Source organism: Gadus macrocephalus, chromosome 5 (genome assembly GCF_031168955.1).
Source record: "Gadus macrocephalus chromosome 5, ASM3116895v1".
Taxonomy (NCBI): domain Eukaryota; kingdom Metazoa; phylum Chordata; class Actinopteri; order Gadiformes; family Gadidae; genus Gadus; species Gadus macrocephalus.
The window spans coordinates 16408950-16429477 of NC_082386.1; the positions used below are offsets into that span (position 1 = coordinate 16408950).

The window sequence follows — 20528 nt, forward strand, 5'->3', positions numbered from 1 at the left end:
ACTCGGGGAAAGCTGAAGGTTATTGGATCTGGCTCCTTACGCAGACAGTAAAACAATTAATAACAATCATTTTTTCTAGAGCATCGTGACTTTTTATGTCATTTTGAATAGGATGAATAATACACAATCATTCTTTAGTCGTTCTGCAATGACAATAGCAATGCAAAACTATCCAGGTATGAATCTCATGGATCATGATATAAATGTTAAAAGTATAATATTTAGCCAGCCACTAACTTAAATGACTTCCATTCCTAACTTGTAATTTGAACTGCAGCTACTGTTACAAAGTACGTACTAGTACCAATTGGGTGCATACTGTGTGCAACAGCTGAACACAGTATGCATACAATTGTTACAGACAACAGGGGATTTAACTGATGAGCAAAGCTGTGCCACCCATCGATGTTCGCGGGCTCAGTCGATATGACGTATGAGATTGTGGGGCAGAATAGCCCAAAAAGCATGCTGGCTTGCATACAAGTTCGACCGAATGTAGTGCAACATCCTGGTGTTTTCGGCATAGGCTACTGCGTTTTAAAAATCATGTATTTGGACATATACTAAACAATTCTGGCATACTAAATAGTATGGTAGAAATGGGTATTGGAACGCAGGGTTTGTTTGACTTGCCGCGTTTCCACTGCAGGGTGCGGAACGGATCGGATCGCAAAGGGGCGGTAGGGAGGGGGCAGTATAGCCCAGCTCAGTTCCGAGGTCGCGTTTCCACAATCGCCGCGGCAGCTACGTAAACATCGTAAACAACGTCTTCCTCCGCAAGAATGCAGACGAACGTCTTCACCTCCTTGTTCTATGAAGGTATTATTGTAGCAAAAGTCTTTAGCACCTGTAACTGCAGAATTTGAATGCGTACACTAAAGTCACAGTAAATTTGAAGTCGTATATATTTATTTTGCATGTGTACTCTAAAGTCACAAATGTGTAACAGTACATTTGTAGTCGTAAAAAAAATATAAATATTTTTTATACCATTGTAAACACAAAATAGGGTCTACGAGTACGCTAATCTGTGTTACAGGTGCACAAATCCTTTTGCTACAATTATTGCAGCGCAGTTGGTGCAAAACACATTCGCACACCCGTGTTTCATAATCTGAGAACATGCCCAAAAGGTGTGCATTCGTAAACCCAAATTTGAACAAATGCATCAGAAGTTGCACATCTGTGAACGCTATGTTAATTCAGCATTTTAATGAGCGAGCACAAAACCATTTTACAACTGCTCGAATCTGCTCCTGCAAGTCTCAGCTGTGGGGTTTTTTGCAGGTTGTTTTGCAACACCCCTAGGTGGTAAATGTGTAGCAAAAGTATTCGTATCCGTAGATGACAGAGCGTCCGTGAGCGGGACAAAATAGTCCCGCCCATAATTTCCTAATCCAATGAAAATCGCCGGCAGGGATGCATTTCTCAAATTACACTGGGACCCACCCCGTGCCAGCCATGGAGCTATAAAGATCGCAGCATACTCAGCACGGGATACGTTTCTTTCTGGAGAAGTGAAGAGGGCGTCCTACTGAACGGAGATGGGTATCCTACATTATGTTAAATGAAATGACTTAGTTCAAGTGAATTCCCCCACCTCGGATACCCACCTCCGTTCACAACACATTCTCACTCCGAGCGCGTCGATTTCTGACGAACGGTCAGTGACTTTTGCTTCAGTTTCTGACGCAAAAGGGTACCCTTGCGCTGCTTTTTTAGACGCATGGGGTTTTCAACTAGTTACAATGTAACCCTTTGACGGGGGACCCGATGGCTGCACATAGAGACGCTATGAGCATTCATATCCCATTGGCTAACGGAGGACCTTGCGCTTCTTTTTTCGACGCAGGGGGTTTTCCACTCATTGCAATGTAATCCCTCCACGGCAATATATGAAGCTATGAGCATTCATTCCATTGGCTAACGGAAGAGCCGATGGCTGCACATAGAGACGCTATATGAGCATTCATCCCATTGGCTAACGGAGGACCTTGTGCTTCTTTTTTCGACGCAGGGTTTTTTCCAATCATTGCAATGTAATCCCTCCACGGCAATATATGAAGCTATAAGCATTCATCCCATTGGCTAACGGAAGAGCCGATGGCTGCACAATAACGGCGATTTTACAGTGACATCTGTGACATTCCTCAACACAACTACACCAACGTGTCCTTGTTAATTACACAACATGTATGGGTTAAGGCTCTGGGCATCAGTTGTCCTGTTTGGTGCTTTGATTGAGAGAAACAATCGTTTTTTTGATCAGTGTTGGGTAGCCGAGCGTTGGGTTCCGTTGGGTTCCGAGCGCGTCGATTTCTGACGAACGGTCAGTGACTTTTGCTTCAGTTTCTGACGCAAAAGGGTACCCATGCGCTGCTTTTTTAGACGCATGGGGTTTTCAACTAGTTACAATAACCCTTTGACGGGGGACCCGATGGCTGCTGAAAACCCCATGCGTCTAAAAAAGCAGCGCAAGGGTACCCTTTTGCGTCAGAAACTGAAGCAAAAGTCACTGACCGTTCGTCAGAAATCGACGCGCTCGGAGTGAGAATGTGTTGTGAACGGAGGTGGGTATCCGAGGTGGGGGAATTCACTTGAACTAATGCCGCTTTTCCACTGCATGGTACCAGCTCGACACGACTCGACACGACTCGACTCAGCTCGCATTTTTTGCGTTTCCACCGCGGTACCATGGTATCTGGTACCTGAAGTGGCTGCTTTTTCTAGTACCTACTCGCTCTAGGTTCCAAGCGAGCTGAGCCGATGCTAAAAGGTGACGTCGGCAGACGGCCGGCGACTGATTGGCCAGAGAGTGTGACGAAGTCACGAGAGCGACATGGAAACCATGCTGGTAACATCCATAGCAGCGCCGCAGCCAACATGTTCCACTTCTCCAACTTCTTCAACATGCCAGCTAATAATAGTAATGCGATCGATGTCCTCCATTGTTGTTATGTGGGTTCTGTCCATGTGTGGGTTGCGTATGTGTTGTTTGCGTCGCGTACACAAATACGTCACGGCCCTTTCGCGCAGCCGACCCCGCCCACGTCCAGGAGGTACTATTTGCGGTGGAAAAGCACCCGTGCTGCTACCGTGTCGAGTCGTGTCGTGTCGAGTCGTGTCGAGTCGAGCTACATGTGCGGTGGAAAAGCGGCATAAGTCATTTCATTTAACATAATGTAGGATACCCATCTCCGTTCAGTAGGACGCCCTCTTCACTTCTCCAGAAAGAAACGTATCCCGTGCTGAGTATGCTGCGATCTTTATAGCTCCATGGCTGGCACGGGGTGGGTCCCAGTGTAATTTGAGAAATGCATCCCTGCCGGCGATTTTCATTGGATTAGGAAATTATGGGCGGGACTATTTTGTCCCGCTCACGGACGCTCTGTCATCTACGGATACGAATACTTTTGCTACACATTTACCACCTAGGGGTGTTGCAAAACAACCTGCAAAAAACCCCACAGCTGAGACTTGCAGGAGCAGATTCGAGCAGTTGTAAAATGGTTTTGTGCTCGCTCATTAAAATGCTGAATTAACATAGCGTTCACAGATGTGCAACTTCTGATGCATTTGTTCAAATTTGGGTTTACGAATGCACACCTTTTGGGCATGTTCTCAGATTATGAAACACGGGTGTGCGAATGTGTTTTGCACCAACTGTGCTGCAATAATTGTAGCAAAAGGATTTGTGCACCTGTAACACAGATTAGCGTACTCGTAGACCCTATTTTGTGTTTACAATGGTATAAAAAATATTTATATTTTTTTTACGACTACAAATGTACTGTTACACATTTGTGACTTTAGAGTACACATGCAAAATAAATATATACGACTTCAAATTTACTGTGACTTTAGTGTACGCATTCAAATTCTGCAGTTACAGGTGCTAAAGACTTTTGCTACAATAATACCTTCATAGAAAAGCGGCATAAGTCATTTCATTTAACATAATGTAGGATACCCATCTCCGTTCAGTAGGACGCCCTCTTCACTTCTCCAGAAAGAAACGTATCCCGTGCTGAGTATGCTGCGATCTTTATAGCTCCATGGCTGGCACGGGGTGGGTCCCAGTGTAATTTGAGAAATGCATCCCTGCCGGCGATTTTCATTGGATTAGGAAATTATGGGCGGGACTATTTTGTCCCGCTCACGGACGCTCTGTCATCTACGGATACGAATACTTTTGCTACACATTTACCACCTAGGGGTGTTGCAAAACAACCTGCAAAAAACCCCACAGCTGAGACTTGCAGGAGCAGATTCGAGCAGTTGTAAAATGGTTTTGTGCTCGCTCATTAAAATGCTGAATTAACATAGCGTTCACAGATGTGCAACTTCTGATGCATTTGTTCAAATTTGGGTTTACGAATGCACACCTTTTGGGCATGTTCTCAGATTATGAAACACGGGTGTGCGAATGTGTTTTGCACCAACTGTGCTGCAATAATTGTAGCAAAAGGATTTGTGCACCTGTAACACAGATTAGCGTACTCGTAGACCCTATTTTGTGTTTACAATGGTATAAAAAATATTTATATTTTTTTTACGACTACAAATGTACTGTTACACATTTGTGACTTTAGAGTACACATGCAAAATAAATATATACGACTTCAAATTTACTGTGACTTTAGTGTACGCATTCAAATTCTGCAGTTACAGGTGCTAAAGACTTTTGCTACAATAATACCTTCATATTGTTCGCCCAAGCAAGCTTTTTACGCGACATGTTAATTGTAAAGAATAATACCTCGAGGCTACTGTTTGTTTGTTTTTATCCCCGCGTCACCCGGAAGTGACGATTCTGTCGACCAATCAACGGAGGGGGGGTGTGGCTAGAATTCCAGGGTACCCTTTCAGGCGTCTGGTCTCGTTTTGGGTACCGCAACGGAGGAGTCCCTAGAATGGGGTCGGAACGGGTACGGCAAAGTCCGGGTCACGCCCACTTTTGGCGGTGGAAACGCGATCCGACCCGCACCTTTGCGATCCGATCCGTTCCGCACCCTGCAGTTAGCTACAGCGCTTGTGGCTGACCGCAGTGATTTGGACCAATAAACGTCCTCTGAGGAACTACAGGGAACTACATGATAGATGGTGATATATGTTTCATACAATCCAATCTGAAAATCCCTAACAATAGATGTTTGGTTCCTGGGCGCCCACATACTGGACGGGTACAATACAGAATTACATTTTTAAAAGGACATTTTTGAGTACGCTCTTTATATACTCTCTTGAGTATGTAGGTGTGTTTGACAAGGAATCATTCAATTACAGTTATCTGCAATTTGTATCAGGTCTAGCAAATAATTTTTTTAACACGTTCATTTTTGAAGTGGTCCAGGTTGTCCTAGATGGATTGCCATACATTGGCTTTCACATTCCACGTTTGTAATGTTTGACAGCTGACGTCAGAGTGAGGCACTACGCCGCAGATCAGCCGAGTCATGTTCTCATGATCCATTCAGCCTCTTAGGACAGTATTCGTTGCCGATTTCAGTGTAAAACCACAAACGCATCCCGCTTGAGGTTGTCTTGAATCATAATGGCCAACGTAACGTTTCTACATTTAAAAAATGAACGGTCAAATCACTTTTGCTAGTTTGCCTGATCGCTAGCTTAGGCTAGCTTCCAACCGAGCTTTTTTCATCTTTCTGTTTTATAAAGAATAGGAAGACAATGCATTGCGCCGACTTTCTCGCTGGTTCTGTTGGAGGTAAGTTATATCATTTTCTATGGGGAGCACAGCAGTTTAATGCCTACTTTACAGCATCGATCTTCACCTCTAATGACCATGGTAGAGATTTGTCTTCATTGTGAGTTGGATTCACATTAATATCGCGAGTTAAAATAACCTTGAACGTTGTCTTAACAGGGGCCTTTGGTGTTGCAGTTGGGTACCCTTTAGATACAGTCAAGGTATATTTGAACACCCCCTATAAGCAGTAGAAGTATATGATAAACACATGAAGGCAATATTGAGCCAAACCTCTGTTCCTTTGATGATATAGGTGAGGATTCAAACGCAACACCAGTACACGGGAGTTTGGCATTGTATTCGCTCTACATGCAAGAATGAAGGGGTCAGTTATGCAACTCTTGGCCATCTTTTTGGAGCACATCTCTGATCCTGTCTTTCCATTTAAAATCAATATGACACTTTCTAATTATCTAAATGCTCTGCCCATTGGGTTCCCCTTTTGAACCTTAGGCGAAGGGTTTCTACAAAGGCATGTCCATGCCAGTCACCACCGTTTCCCTGAGCTCTTCTGTGGTGTTTGGGACCTACAGGAATATCCTCCAAATCCTGGGTCAGCTACGACATAGGAGTGTGGATGCTCGACCGGCCAAGCTGGATATCTTCCTCTCTGGGCTTGCTGGAGGGGTTGCGCAGGTATGGAACCAGATTCAGTTGGCCCTAATTTGACTTGATGCAACAGGTGCCAGTCGGCTGTAAGCTGTTTACATATATATATGAACCCTTTTAGCATTTAAACCCACAGCACCAGATGGCACAGGCATTGCTAAATAACCAATTTCAATAGCTGTGTTGGGAACATTATAATTAAGGAGAACAGTTCTTCTAAAATGACTAATAATTAGTAGAATAACTATTCAAAAACAAAATCACGAATTAATTTGCATATGTTTAATTAATGTTTAATTAGAGAATAAGAATAAATGACGGCTGCTCTTTTACACAACTGACCTTAGTTGGTTGATATATTACGTACATCCTTCACCGTCTGTACTCTATGCCTTTTAATTCCTCAGGTGTCTGTGATGTCCCCGGCGGACATTGTGAAGGTGCGTCTGCAATGTCAGGGGGTTCCCATGCAGGGGCACGCTGCCGGGTCGCCGAGGCCCAAGTACCGGGGACCAGTGCACTGCCTGCTGACCATCGCCCGGGAGGAGGGGGTTCTGGGGCTGTACAAGGGAGCCCAGGCACTTGCTCTGAGAGATGGCCCTGCGTTCGCCACCTACTTCACCACCTACAATGTCATCTGTGAGAAGCTGTCCCCCCCGGGGCAGACCAGGCCAGGTACAATAAAGCTTAATCCATTTATACCCCTTACCCCTTCCCCTTACCCCTCCCCCTTGTTTTGAAGGGGGAAGGGGAAGGGGTAAGGGTAAGAAATGGGATTGGACCTTAAGCACTGGTTATGTTTGTATCCTGTATACCCCTATATGTACTGTGCACTGCATTCTGAACGTATTCAGACTGCTGGACTTTGTCCCCATTTGCTTTTTCCTTTTTATGTTGTATGCATTACATTATATGTAACAGTTTAAGCCAGAGCCTTAATCTAAAAGGAATTTAGATTACGTCAATTTGTTGTTCAAAAGAATAGGGAACCTTTTTAAGAAAAACTCTGTTCTTGGTTTTGGGAATCTTATAGGCTTCTGTTGGTACATAAATTATGAAAGAATTACGTTATCCCTTTTAGAATACATGAGTAATGAAGATAACATGAGGAACGAGTGACGTGTATGTGTCAGAGATGGCTAACCTCTCACCAAAGCTCACCCAGCCAGTGAATAAGTAGCGCATTGCAGGATGGCTTTGATTTCATAGTTCAAAGTATACCTTGTATTGCACCGATACCTCCAACAACGCTTTCCTCTCTACAGAGTGGAAGGTGGTCCTGCTGGCCGGGGGTCTATCGGGCACATGTGGCTGGTTTGTCGGCACTCCCATGGACGTGATCAAGGCCCGTCTCCAGATGGACTGGATGGGGGAGAGGCGGTACAAGGGCTTCTTCCACTGCATCACGGACAGCGTACGCACAGAGGGGCCGGGTGTGCTCTACAAGGGGCTGGCCATCAACTGCGTGCGGGCCTTTCCGGTCAACATGTCTGTGTTTGCCATGTATGAAGTAGTGATCCGCCTGCTCAGACCCTCAGCCTAGCGGCTCCAGAGCTGTTCAGTTCTACCTCCGTTTCCCATGACTGTAAGGCCCAATCCCATTTCTACCCCTTACCCCTCCCCCTTGTTTTGAAGGGGTAAGGGGTAGACCCCTTACCCCTTCAAAACAAGGGGTAAGGGTAAGGGGTAGAAATGGGATTGGGCCTAAATTGATCACGCTTCGGGAATTGGCTTATTTTTATCTTTACATACATATGTATGTATATTAGGATGGGATCATTTTCTTGGTCAGTATGTTTTTTTTTTTACTGATGTAGGCTTACGTATCATGATCAAGTTTTTCTCAAAACTTAAAAAGGGACATTTTAAAAGTAAGTAAAATATCAACATTCTTGCATATTTCTTTAATACTTAAAATTTGAATTTAATTAGCTTTTAATGTTTAGATCTTAAGAGATGGTACTTCATACACATCGCCATTTCAATTTTCCGATGCCAAACATAATTGTTGCTCAAATATGAATGCCTCTATGAGGAGTTCTGGACACAAAACCACATTTCCCATGAGCTCTTTTGGCCCATGTACATGCATACTCAAAACATATGCACATTTTGCTGTGAAATCCAATAGAATAGCTGTCTGGGAATTCAGTAACATATTCACGTAGCTCTAATTGTAGCCATACTTGAAACTGTGTTTGCGCGTGACAATATTCCAACCTCCAGCCCATCACTAGGCCGTTAACTGACTTGAATTGTATTAAATATCTTCATTAATATCATTTTCACAAGCTGCGATTATGTATGTGTTCGTAAGGCAGCTGATGACACAATTGTTGTGGCTTGAAGTTGTAGAAAACACTGCAATCTACCTCTATTCAATGTGTACATCATATTTAAGTATAGAGCTATATTTAAACATTGTTAATACTACTACACTAATTTATTCATGGGTGATAACAGATTTGTTTAAAATACTCTGGTCTTTAAATTTTTTTAAACATATTTTTAGACAGTGAAATGACAAACCTGTTCAGTAATTATTAATAAAGGATGTAATATGTGCTCAGTCAGTGTACTGTACATTTGATTTGGTTTTTTGAATGCAGTCCAATTCTAATCCTCCAGTTCTCCTGAAAGATAATATGTAGCCTACATGTCTATAGATGTCTGGAGAGGGAGATAACACAGCAACCAAAACAGTGACTGGCATGAAAAGAATGTAGGAAGGAGTCGACAAGGGAAACCATGACGCTTCTCAAGGCTACAAATGATGTCAATAAATATTGACAGTGTTAAGAATGATCCTTTTCCGTAATGACTGATAAGCTATGCAAGAAAAATTAAACACAATTGTGTTGGGATGTTTAACTACACAACTTTGACATCAAAACGTTTGTTATCCATAACCAATTAATCAATTTTAACTGTTCTTGTCCCTTTATGTTTAAATAGAAATTAGGCTGTTTTGTGTATTGTCTATCATAATGGTCTTATTTGAGGGGTCATATTTCATCCTGGGTTGCCCCTTGGTGATCTTTCAGTGTAAGGTGTATTAGTCCCAGACTGACATTTGGAAAACGATTTCAAACGTACTGTCTTCTGCAAATTTAGTAAAGACATACTCAGTGTGAGGGATATCACTTTACTTGTCATTTGAAAGGATGGGCTGAGCTTAAGACAGGGTAACACTCCTACCTTCGTCGTACACTGATCACAGCCATACAAACATTGAGGTGACACGTCGTGGTTGCTAGATCGTAAGCGTTTGCAATGCCATGCTTCCTTCAACAGCAGGGAATAGCGGGAATAGTGTTCTCGGGGCTAAAAGTTAAAATTTAACGGTCTGGGGGTCATAAATTGTTTGACCATTTCGTCCGTGACATTTTTGCGGTTCTCTTGATGGGCTGTGATCATTGGCTGGAGCGTCTCAATCAACATCTTCTTCAACTCTCCTGTCAACAAAGTACCACTGGTGTAGTCCTGTAGAAAGAGAGAGAGAGAGAAGGCATAGATTAAATTATTTGATAAATATATATACAATATAAAAAGCCTATTACACACGCTTTTTTTTCCTTTAAAAGGTAAGAAGGTACAATGCACATTTTGTTTTAATGTGGTCTTAAATACATTCCGTCATGTGTACGCTAACTTTAAGGCTACAGAGCGTTATATTAATTGCTCCGACTCTTTATACACTAGTAAAAACACACTCATGAATACTATATTCTATTCATGCCAAGTCCAATCTGCGAGATGCGACTAAATTCTACACACTGCACCTTTAAGATTTAGGAAAATGATTACAATAATAGAAACATTGACTTCTAAATATTTTCTTTAAAAGAGGAATCTGTAGAATCTGTAGATCTACCTGTCTGATCTTCTCCAGCTGTTCGTCATCCTCCATGAAGAAGGTGAGGTACATGAAGGCGACGTCAATGTCTGGGTTACCACCTTGCTCCCTGTGTTCCTCGATTGTGTCTTTTCCTCCAGAGAATGCGTGCTTGTTTACCTAGCAACAGGAACCAAAAGGCCAGCTTAGACAATAATAGTTCACTTGCCGTTTCTGGTGCTATAGTTGTTTTTTAAACAGTACAAGATCTGAAGATGAGAAAAGGACATAGCTATAACTGTATCGACGCAAGCCACTAGATATTGCTAAATGGAAAACGTACATAGTGAAGGTATAGGTATATAATTGTTATCATTTCCAACAATCATGTGTTACGGTGTTGGTCCCCTGTGAGCATGGCACTACCTTATTTTTGATCTGCTTTGGGGTGTCTGTGAGGAAGATGGAGGAGTTGGCGTCACTGGCGCTCATCTTGGTCTGGGCCCCTTGCAGGGCAGGGAAGAAGGTGGAATGCAATAGGGCGGGTTTAGGATAGCCAATCCGGGGGGCCACGTCACGGGTCATCCTGAAGTAGGGGTCCTGGTAGTGAGAGAAGAGACGGGTTCAGTCATGTGAGTGTTAAAGGTCCCATGACATGCCACCAGGTGCGAGTGTGATTAGCCGTTACAAGCCGTTTTGGAAATCTGCCCCTCATGACATCACATGTGGGCGTGTCCACCTAGATGTGTGCCGGATAGATGAGCAACGTTTGCTACAGTCCAATGAGTAGGCTGGTAGACTGATCTATCCAGCACACATCTAGGTGGTCACTCCCACCTGTGATGTCATAATGGCTAATCACACCACACCTGGTGGCATGTCATGGGCCCTTTAATGAGCCATCTGGTACTGTTGAGCGTTGTGGTGGTAAGCATCTGTGATGGTTCTCACCTGGTCAATGGCACACGGGATGAGACATTGAACATCCTTCCGTCCTTTGAAGATTTGTGGGAAAGAACTACTGAAGGCCGGTGCGGCCTGGATGGCTGGGAAGCTGATTTTCCCTTTAAAAAAAGACAATGGAACCCATTAGGGACTCCTTTCCATTTAGATAGATGGAAGTTTTGCTCTGGTATAAGATTCTTCTTACCGATGCAGTCACTGTCAGAAAATCCAAAGATGCCTTTGACTTGATTGAAGGTAACATGCTTCTGAACCTTAACCACATTTCTATAAAACTCTGGGGATGAACTGGGGAGGAGAGAATCATTATAATATCAGAAATCTGTCCAAAAAAAAAAATCGGGCACTCGGGTGCATATAGCCACTAGGGTTCAAGTTACCCCATGTAGTCGAGGTCGGAGAAGATGAAGGTCTTGTTCACGTCGAAGCCGCACGCGATGATGTCCTTGGCATTCTCCTCGGCGAAGCGGTGGCAGTCCTCTAGCGAGAGGTCCTTCCACAGGTACTTCTCATCGTCCGTTAACTGGATCACCAGAGGGATGTCGAACACATCCTGTAGCCATCTTGGAGTAGGAGAAAAATCAAAAATGTTTTAAAAACATGATTACCATGATAGGGCGTTACTCTTGAGAGGTTTAGCAGACACTCCAAAGTAACTTGCAGTGATTTATTTGAGATAATTAACAAGTAGTAGGGGTTAGTTTGTCTTGCCCCGTATGCCTACCGGTAGACTGCAGACCTCGGGGTTCGAACCCAGAACCTTTCAGCTGAGATCCAATCACCCTAACTTCTGCCCCATCAATATAGTTGTTTATTGGAACATCAGCCTTTGTATAATGTAATACTCTCCTAGTATAATGTAATGATATTATGTAATAACAATAACAGTCTCTGCTTGAATATTTCAAAGGTAATGGTATATTTAGGATTCTCACTTGGTGAAAACGAAGGGAATCAGATGTCCTACATGCATGGCCTGTGACGAGGGGCCTCTACCGGTGTACAGGTAGAAGGACTTCTGCTTCTCGTAGGCGTCCAGGACCTGATTCATATCTCTGCCAGATGGAATACCCACAACAACACAAAACACAACCATTTACACTTGATTGTCATTCAGTATTTATCAATTTTACATGATTAAAATATTTTGACATCACGTGATGGAGACTAGTGAATCACTGAGGACATTAAGAAATTAGGACAGTATCAAACACGAGTTATAGGGTCGTGAGAAGGTGGCTTCTTCTACGAACCTGTGGGAAAAGAAGATCCCCCTTCGTAGGAAGCGGTGGGGTTTCTGTCCCGACACCTTCTCAATTCTGTCCACCAGTTCCTGGTCAATCTTACTGCTGCCAAATCTCACTGATAGAAACCACACCAAATGAGAAGGATAACATTTTAGAACCACGTCAATTGTGTTAGATATCTTTTACGTGAATGTAAAGATGCCAATTACCTATGAGTTTATCGTAGTCCACTCCTTTGGCACTATTCGTGGCGACGTTCCAGGGATCCACAGTATCCTCCTCGGCACCATTTTCTGATTGCCTGTCGTTACTAACAGCCGTTCCTGAGGGCGGACACCCTGCTTTGTAGTCCTGACCGGTTACTTCTTTGTAGTCCACTTTCAACTTCAGTAACAGCTGGATGGCTGCGTCAACATCTGCCTTTACATGAAGATACGGGCGAAGGTATTACATTGAAATGGCATTCAAACATTTGATGTTTATTACACAAGCTATTGTCAATATGGAGGAATCATAATGCTTACTTTGTCAGCCTTAGCGGTTTTCAAGGATCTGACTTTGTCCCCTTGGGCCGTTAGTTGTTCATAGAGCTCCATCGTGGTCGCGCCCCCAACACCTTCTCCTTTAAAATGTGTCCCCTTCTGCCCCATAAAACAAAAGTCAAAAAGCACAGCAAACGTTACAAATAGTAAGATTTGATTGAAAAATGCCTAGCACTACTTCCATGCAATCATAATCAGAAAAGAAGTGCACTGCAACATCAAGAAAGTGTATAACATGTCGGTCATTAACTATATGCAATAAGGTACATATTATAGACATGGCTAACTTTAGCTACTAAGTAAGCAGGCAATACGATATTACATGAGGCTCGGCTTCTACAATATGATTAGGGCATCCGTATAGATATATATCGTTTAACATACAATGTGAACGTTGTATGAAGTTTACTGTTAAACGAAGAGAGCCTACCGATCGTATGTATTTAAACAGCTGTCAGCTCATTCAACCTGCATCAGCTCAGTATAATCGAAATTGGTTTCATCAGCAAGTCCAGTGGGTTGTTCACTTCAAACTGTTTCCCCGCAAACATGTGAGTTTTATGGTTCCGCCCTGCATTCGCATTTTAAATATAAGCTCTTTTGACATTTCTAGTCAAGTGTGTGTATTGATCCTTGATTGCAGAGTATATGCATTAAGCTCAGTACAATTATATACACGAATTACACATTGTTGTAATTTAATGCACAAAAAATGGAAAAGCGGAAGCCATTATATTTCAACTGTCAAAATAAAAGTTCATTTTGCAGACGTAGTACGTTCCATAATGATAACTGGGGATAACCTTTACTTTGAAAACAATCTATCACATGTGGAGAGGGTTATCTTTGCGCATCGGCTTCTTGCGTGTTACATTTATAACAACAACGCAGTGTTTTTTAGGTGCACTGTCTTTCTCTGCGTATCTTTGCTTATTGTATCTTTCATTTCGGCTCCTCGTTGAGAAGTTACTAGTCAGACATGGCGGAGTGGGATTTATATTGGTTTGTGGAATCCAAACTTCTCTGCAATAATTTGTCACCCTAGATCGATAACATGCGTTTATGGTTGCAGGCATATGTTCGTCCTTCTATTGGATATTAATGGATATTAATAGATTACAACCCATCGTAAAAATCCACTTCCTACAATGGGTAAAGGTTGGTTGTCGTTTCATTTCCAAGGTAATAGATAGAATACCTAATGCTATCACTCGTAATATACCATGGGTGTAGGTGGTAGATAACCCACAGTTCAGTCTAAAGCTGCAAACTACCATGGATGTATAATATAAACGAAGTAGCAAGGTCCAGTAAAATATTACTGCAATGCAATACTCAAAGCGGACAGCGGGCGTCGCTCTCTAGTTTCAAAACAAAGTACCCAATAGGAGCAGTATTAGTTCAGGCGTACTATTCAAAGCATTTTCCAAACTGATTTTCTTTGGGAAATGGAGTCACTGGTGGATTATGAAGATTCCGACTCGGATTGCGAGTCTTCTAACACACTGGGCTGTAGCAGACAATTGAAACAAAATCAGGACATGACGGTTTCGCGTCCCCTTGGGCTTAAACCCACCGAATCACACCCTGAGAATATTCATTGGACATCAAGACATGGCAGAATTCCCTCAGTACGGACGGATTTCGGTTCAGCCCTTGTTAAAAGTCACATCTCTACAGAAGGCCTACCTGCACTGCCTGAGGGCCACATTGGCTGGGAAAGACAATATACCCCTTCTTACACGGATAAACCATTACTGAACATTTCTTCTAGAGTAGCCATTGCTTCGCCAGATTCGCTTGAAAAGACAACCTCACAACAAACCTCCTCTGGGCCATCCCAAATCATCAGACACAAATCCTCAGACACTGTTAAAAGACCCCAGCATGTGTCCTCTGGGATCCGGCCCTACATCTCAAAGCGACAGAGACTTGGGCCTACCTCTGCATCCGGGGATATGTCCTCAAAGCAGTCGGTCGAGGAGGCTTCCACAAAACAGACCAGATGTGTCCTGAGGCTTTCAGAGGTGTGTGAGAGGGTCAAACCGTACCTTCTTGAAAAGCCGGGAGCTGCGGGCATCCCAAGGAGGCTCCTGAGGGGTCTGGAGGGTCACGAGGGCCCGGTGAACACAATCCACTGGTGTCCAGTGGCCCAGCTCAGTCACCTGCTCCTGTCTGCCTCCATGGACAAGAAAGTGAAGGTAATAACAGCTTAGAAAAGTAGCCTTTCTTAGCTTACACACCAATGGAAAAGCTTGACTACAAAAACAAAAGAAACAGAAAAGAAAGCATCGTCTTATAAACTGTATACTTTGTATATATTTCAATCACTAGTTGTTGTTTTTACATTTTGATGCATTTTTGTCATGCCCCAAACAGGTGAGAGCCCTATATACGATGTTTAAAAATACACACATTTGAGAAACCTGTGCAGTCCCCCATCACCCTCAAACTCCACCAGGTAACCAAGTCACCACAGTGCTGGCTGAGTGCAGTGCTAGGGTCTGTAATTGTCAGCGAGAATCTATCTGCCCTGCTCCCTTACATTCTCTATATGTGTACCATGCCACCAACACATGCTCCGGGACCCAATCTGTCACTGTCAGTCGAATGTGTGTCATGGCCCTTGGGGCTTCACACACACACACACACACACACACACACACACACACACACACACACACACACACACACACACACACACGTTCCCTCTTGCACTCTAACACGATTTGGCCTCTTATTTTCCCTCCACAAACTAGGTAGACAATCCCTCATTCTCATCGCTGTGAAGGTCTAGCCATGCAGGTGGCAAGCAATGGCTGAATAGGACCGCCGTGATCCAACTTAAAGAGATTGCTATGGCTGAACTATTAATCTCATTCAAACCGACATCGCGATGTAATAAAACGCAATGTCATCTTAATTTTTTATTAGGATTTGCTGACTGTTAGTTACTGACTGGAGATCAGTAAGATTTGTATTTATTTTTATTTTACAATTCAATAGTGCATCAATTCATCTCAACACATAGGCCTGGCCTAAAGGAAAGAGCTGTTTATATATTGACTGATTACAATGTTGTGTTGGTGATACTATAGAGGATCTATTGCTTTAGTGAATAGTACAGAACATAAGGAACTTAAATAAGAAAAATCGCGTACCGAATAGCAATCATAATTGGTTGAAATAATCGCAATTCAATTATTTCCCCAAAACCTTCAGCCCTGATTTCAACCGCTTTCTCCTCAGTGCTACAGTGATTCACTGGATGAGTTCAGTGAAGGAGGACTAGGATAATCAATATTGAAGGATTCCGGAATTGCTTTGCATAATCAGACAAGGGCCAACGATAGCCCTGCAACATCCATTGGCACTTGGAGGAGCGACCGAGAGCGTAGGCTACAGAGTTAATTATGGGAGAAGTGCGCAAGTTATTTTCTCTTCCCTTATGAGGAGACAGAATTATTTTTTTTCTCACTGAAACTAAATAGGATAACCTCAGACTTGATTATTAAACATATTTTTTAATTAGTAATTTTATTTAGCCCGAAAACCTTTTTAATGTCCAGAATACCCCCTCAGAACTAAATACAGATATTGACATCAGTAACCAGTAATCATGATGAGGTCTCTTCTATAGGATTCTATTCTACTCTGGTCCCTTCTGTGCAATGCTAGCTCTTCATGGCCTGCACTGCATGTCAACGTGCCCATATAAAAGACATGCACTCTTTAATGAAAAGCAAGAATTATGCATTTCTTTGGGCGAGGCGGTCTTTCTAAGTTAACTTTCTCTCGCTCCAGTATTTATGCTCCCTCGTTCTGTTTGCCAGTTCCTAAGGCGTTGTCAGAGTATAATTCCAAGTAGTTTTCGCAGCTATGTAACCATGGCTACAGCAGGTAGTGAGGTTTCTTTGAAGGTGGTAACACGAATTACAATTAATCTTTTATTAAAGACAATCATTTAGGAGGAGGATTACGCTGGTAGTCACTGCTGCCTGTAATAAATAGCCTGTTGAATTTAATTCAATCCGTTTTACGAGGATTTCTATTAAGATTAATTTCATTAATGCTATCATTCAAATTAGGCATTATAGGTGAAAGCACTAGTTGGTTGTGTTGGATTTATCACACCTTGATGTGTGTTTTTTTCTAGAATAAACACAGCTATGCTGGCCTTTTTGCTGAAATTATTAACACAATTTCCTTATTCCTTGAGAGGGCAGTGTTTCTCTACCCTAAACACTTAGAAAACAAAGATGGTGTTTGTCTTGGTGTATACAATATACTTAGAATTGTAACAATATACATTGAATCGGATATCATTATTCATTTTATACATGGATTTATATTGACTGATTAGTGTTGAATTAAGTGGCAAGTGCGAAAGGGACTTGGCAGAAATATAATATCTACGTTTGTTTTGTATAATGGCATGAAAATAAGTGTCATTGATTTAGAATGAGCACTTAATATCTACATAGGGAGTGGATCCTCCTCCACCTAGTCCGCCATGTTGCACCGCTGTGTTTCTACAGTAGCCCAGAACCAAAGAACTCCAAAAAAGCTCTAGAAAGAGTGTTGGAAAAACATGTTTTTGGGCTAAGATATGTAGGAAGGAAGAGGCCGTTTTATCGCCATAACTTACACCCATTTGTGATTACTTTTTAGTAGTGTCTCTGTGTAGGAGCGTTATAATAAGATGTTGTACATGCAAAGCAGCATGCACCGTGGCGCTATACAATGTGTCTGAGAAGTTACGGTACTTCTCTAAGGTGCTTCACAGCATTTTCATGCTGTGTGGAGCAGTTTATTTGTGAAAAGATAATGATGAAATCGACATTTTTCTCCTTATTGTCAGTTTCTGGTGCTATACCTGGTGTTGCTGAGTTGGAGGCAACCAAATAACTTTTTAATCTTTTAAAAGTTTACCTGACTAGGCACCTGACCTGACCACACAGTATCTGAGTTTCAGAGTTCAGAAGTCATTTCTTAATAAAAAAAAAAAAGAAATATGACGAAAGAAAAAACATTTTCTGTCAGCAAAAGTGCCACATTTGCTGAATAATGGGTTGTTATTCTCTCTCTCACTCTCACTCTCACTCTCTCTCTCTATCCGTCACTCTCTCTCTCTCTCACTCTCTCTCTCTATCCGTCACTCTCTTTATCTTTGTCTCTCTCTCTCTCTCTCTTTTTCTCTCTCAGGCTTTCAAAATTAATATTGGTGTAGTGCTAGATATTCACAGATAACTGCATAGATATGTAAATTACTTAGCCTGTCTGGGAGCAGAGCATCCTGACCTAGTCATTTAGTTGACCGATAACAGACACACACACATATGTTTGTGTGTGTGTGTGTGTGTTTTTACACTGTGGTTTAGCGTAATCTCGGAAAATGCTAAATAACTATTAGCGAAGGGCGAGTGACTATATAATTAGGAACTGCGTGTTACCATTCACGGTGAAAGTGATTACCGAGACTTTTGAACTTTCATCCCTTTGTCAGTCAGCCTCTGAGTGGGAGTCAAACACCTGGACCACCACTACAGCACTACTACGCTGAAACGTCTTAGCAGGCGGCAGGAGCTCTTCTTAACACCTCGAGGTTGAATGAGTGTGCTGGCTGTAATGTATGTCATCCGGGGCTCTCTCCCTGGCAGGTTTGGGATGCAGTGGAGAGCGGCCAGTGTCTTGGGGTGTATCCGTGCCACGCCGAGGCGGTGCGGGACGCCTGCTGGACCCCCTGCGGGCGCCGCTTCCTCTCGGGCTCCTTCGACAACAAGGCGGCCATCACGGATGTGGAGACAGGTGAGTGGTACCCGTTGCTCTCCTTATTGGTTCAGCAGTTTATTTTACGGTTTATAGTCGCACAAACTGTAAATGGAATGGTAAAAGGACTGCATATATATAGCGCTTTTATCCAAAGCGCATTACAATATTGATTAACATTCACCCGTTCATGCACACATACACACACACTGACGGCAGTGTCGGCCATGCAAGGCGACAGCCAGCTCGTCAGGAGCAGTAAGGGTTAGGTTAGGCGCCTCGCTCAGTTAGGCATAGCTATCTCCTGAGCTACTGTGACACGAATGTGATTGCTGTTTTTAAACAACAACACATTTTCAAGGTGATGCCAGCCCGTTTTGTGTCCATTTATTGCAACTTAATGACGGAAATCTAAATCCCTCTGGAATAGTACCGTCGCCTACAGTCGTGAACGAGATTAACTGATACTAAATGGAGCTCTGCTGTGACAGGTAATGATGAGCAACGGTGGGATATCCGGAGAATGTGATTGCTGTACATTCTCAGAATGCTTGACTAAGGAGGGCTTCAGTGAATGCGTACTCTTATTGGAATTTCAACTGGAATTACACTAAGTTAAACTCGCTTTTCACATGATGTTATTCTAATCAATAGCCACTTTCTTTTGAAACCCACATCATTTCCCACTCTGAGGTCACCATAATTCCCATGATGCCCTTCTTCAGTTGTCACTTCCCTCTCAGTGGGCCTGTCGATTTTGCCAATTAGGCCTACAGCTAATGACTTCGGCAGCCGATTACACACACACACACACACACACACACACACACACACACACAGACACACACACACACACACACACACACACATGGACCACTGACCCACAAACACATACAAATACAGAGAAGCGGCTACAGAAAGGGCATCAATAATAAATCACCACGGGATGAAGCTGCATGACCTTACGTCCTGCACTAGGAACATAAACGTATAAATGCTTTTTTTTAATATCGGGTGATTGAGCCAGCAACATTCTCCCTTGCAAGGTTCCCAAAGCAGATCAGTATTAGTGCTGAGGAAAAGATCCTCAACTCATGACCCCTGACCTCTCTTGTCACATGAGCACAACTGCTATCATTGCATCATGGTGCACGCTCTATTGTTTCGGTGGGAGGGGGGTGGCATGGATGCAGGAATTAACCGTCTTCTATGGGGAAATGCTATGAATGCCTATGGTGTGGCCATTTTTTCCCTGGCCATCTTAAGGGTTTTCTCCATCTGCCTGTCATCCTAATTCTTGGAATGCTATACCCATCCATCGGCCCTCGAGCAGGGGGCCGATGTTGAATAGCAATCATCAGCGTGTCCCAAAGAAAACAGAGTGATAGACTCAGGTTGACAACGGTTAATGCAGAGAATGGGTGATAGACGGAGGGAGGGATGGGAGAAGACTGCAAGGGAGGGATTCTGAAAAGAGGAAGAATACACTGAGAGGGCCCTATCTTGCACCTAGCGCAATTAACTTTCTACACCGACGCATGTATTGTTGCTAGTTTGCAACAGGCACAAAGCTGATTTCCCCCCACAGCAAACTCGTGCCACTAAACTTGCGCCCTGAGAGGCGTGTCGGCGAAAAGCAGAGGCGTGTTCTGGCGCAAATGATACATGGTGCTATCTTACAGATCGATAAAGCAGTTGCGCAACTGACCGAAAAATACCTGGTCTAAGTGCAATAGCGGATAGCGCAGTCCGTGTTGCTTGCTATTTTGATGTGCCATGGCAGTTCGTAATAGCAA

The 20528-nt window shown here is 43.1% G+C and overlaps 3 protein-coding genes across 8 annotated transcripts in view; 2 read left to right on the forward strand and 1 right to left on the reverse strand.

The window, feature by feature from the left end:
* The first annotated feature begins 5381 nt into the window (after positions 1-5381).
* On the forward strand, positions 5382-8940 carry slc25a47b (solute carrier family 25 member 47b). 6 transcript variants are annotated; one of them, XM_060052805.1, is made up of 6 exons: positions 5384-5725; positions 5885-5928; positions 6021-6092; positions 6221-6403; positions 6784-7051; positions 7642-8940. In XM_060052805.1, the coding sequence occupies exons 1-6, from the start codon at positions 5689-5691 to the stop codon at positions 7917-7919; spliced, it is 882 nt and encodes a 293-aa protein (XP_059908788.1). In that variant the 5' UTR covers positions 5384-5688; the 3' UTR covers positions 7920-8940. The 6 variants fall into 6 exon arrangements, with proteins under 6 accessions (XP_059908793.1, XP_059908791.1, XP_059908788.1 ...); XM_060052810.1 differs by lacking the exon at positions 5885-5928 and having other exon boundaries at positions 5382-5725; positions 6301-6403; XM_060052807.1 differs by lacking the exon at positions 5885-5928.
* A 567-nt stretch (positions 8941-9507) lies between these two features.
* On the reverse strand, positions 9508-13560 carry LOC132458239 (tryptophan--tRNA ligase, cytoplasmic-like). Its single transcript, XM_060052804.1, has 11 exons — positions 13394-13560; positions 12946-13062; positions 12631-12841; positions 12428-12536; positions 12110-12229; positions 11555-11737; positions 11362-11462; positions 11163-11275; positions 10638-10811; positions 10251-10391; positions 9508-9859 (listed from the first exon to the last, which is right to left on the reverse strand). Exons 2-11 carry the CDS (start codon positions 13015-13017, stop codon positions 9701-9703), a joined length of 1383 nt encoding a protein of 460 aa, XP_059908787.1. The 5' UTR covers positions 13018-13062; positions 13394-13560; the 3' UTR covers positions 9508-9700.
* A 190-nt stretch (positions 13561-13750) lies between these two features.
* Positions 13751-20528, forward strand: part of wdr25 (WD repeat domain 25) — a 14782-nt gene continuing 8004 nt past the window's right edge. Inside the window, exons 1-2 of the mRNA XM_060052803.1 lie at positions 13751-15164; positions 18624-18771. Coding sequence (XP_059908786.1) covers positions 14412-15164; positions 18624-18771 — 901 coding nt within the window. The 5' untranslated portion in view covers positions 13751-14411. The remainder of the gene's footprint in view (positions 15165-18623; positions 18772-20528) is intronic.

Bases quoted from the DNA above. Each gene is read 5' to 3' on its own strand.
- slc25a47b (XM_060052805.1), top strand. From the start codon at position 5,689: ATGCATTGCGCCGACTTTCTCGCTGGTTCTGTTGGAG. The intron at 5,726-5,884 runs GTAAGTTATATC...TTGTCTTAACAG, and splicing joins TCTCGCTGGTTCTGTTGGAG to GGGCCTTTGGTGTTGCAGTT. The intron at 7,052-7,641 runs GTACAATAAAGC...TCCTCTCTACAG, and splicing joins CCCGGGGCAGACCAGGCCAG to AGTGGAAGGTGGTCCTGCTG.
- LOC132458239 (XM_060052804.1), bottom strand. From the start codon at position 13,017: ATGGAGCTCTATGAACAACTAACGGCCCAAGGGGACAAAGTCAGATCC. The intron at 10,812-11,162 runs GTGAGAACCATC...TCTCACTACCAG, and splicing joins TCCCGTGTGCCATTGACCAG to GACCCCTACTTCAGGATGAC. The intron at 10,392-10,637 runs GTAGTGCCATGC...TCCTGTTGCTAG, and splicing joins CAAAGCAGATCAAAAATAAG to GTAAACAAGCACGCATTCTC.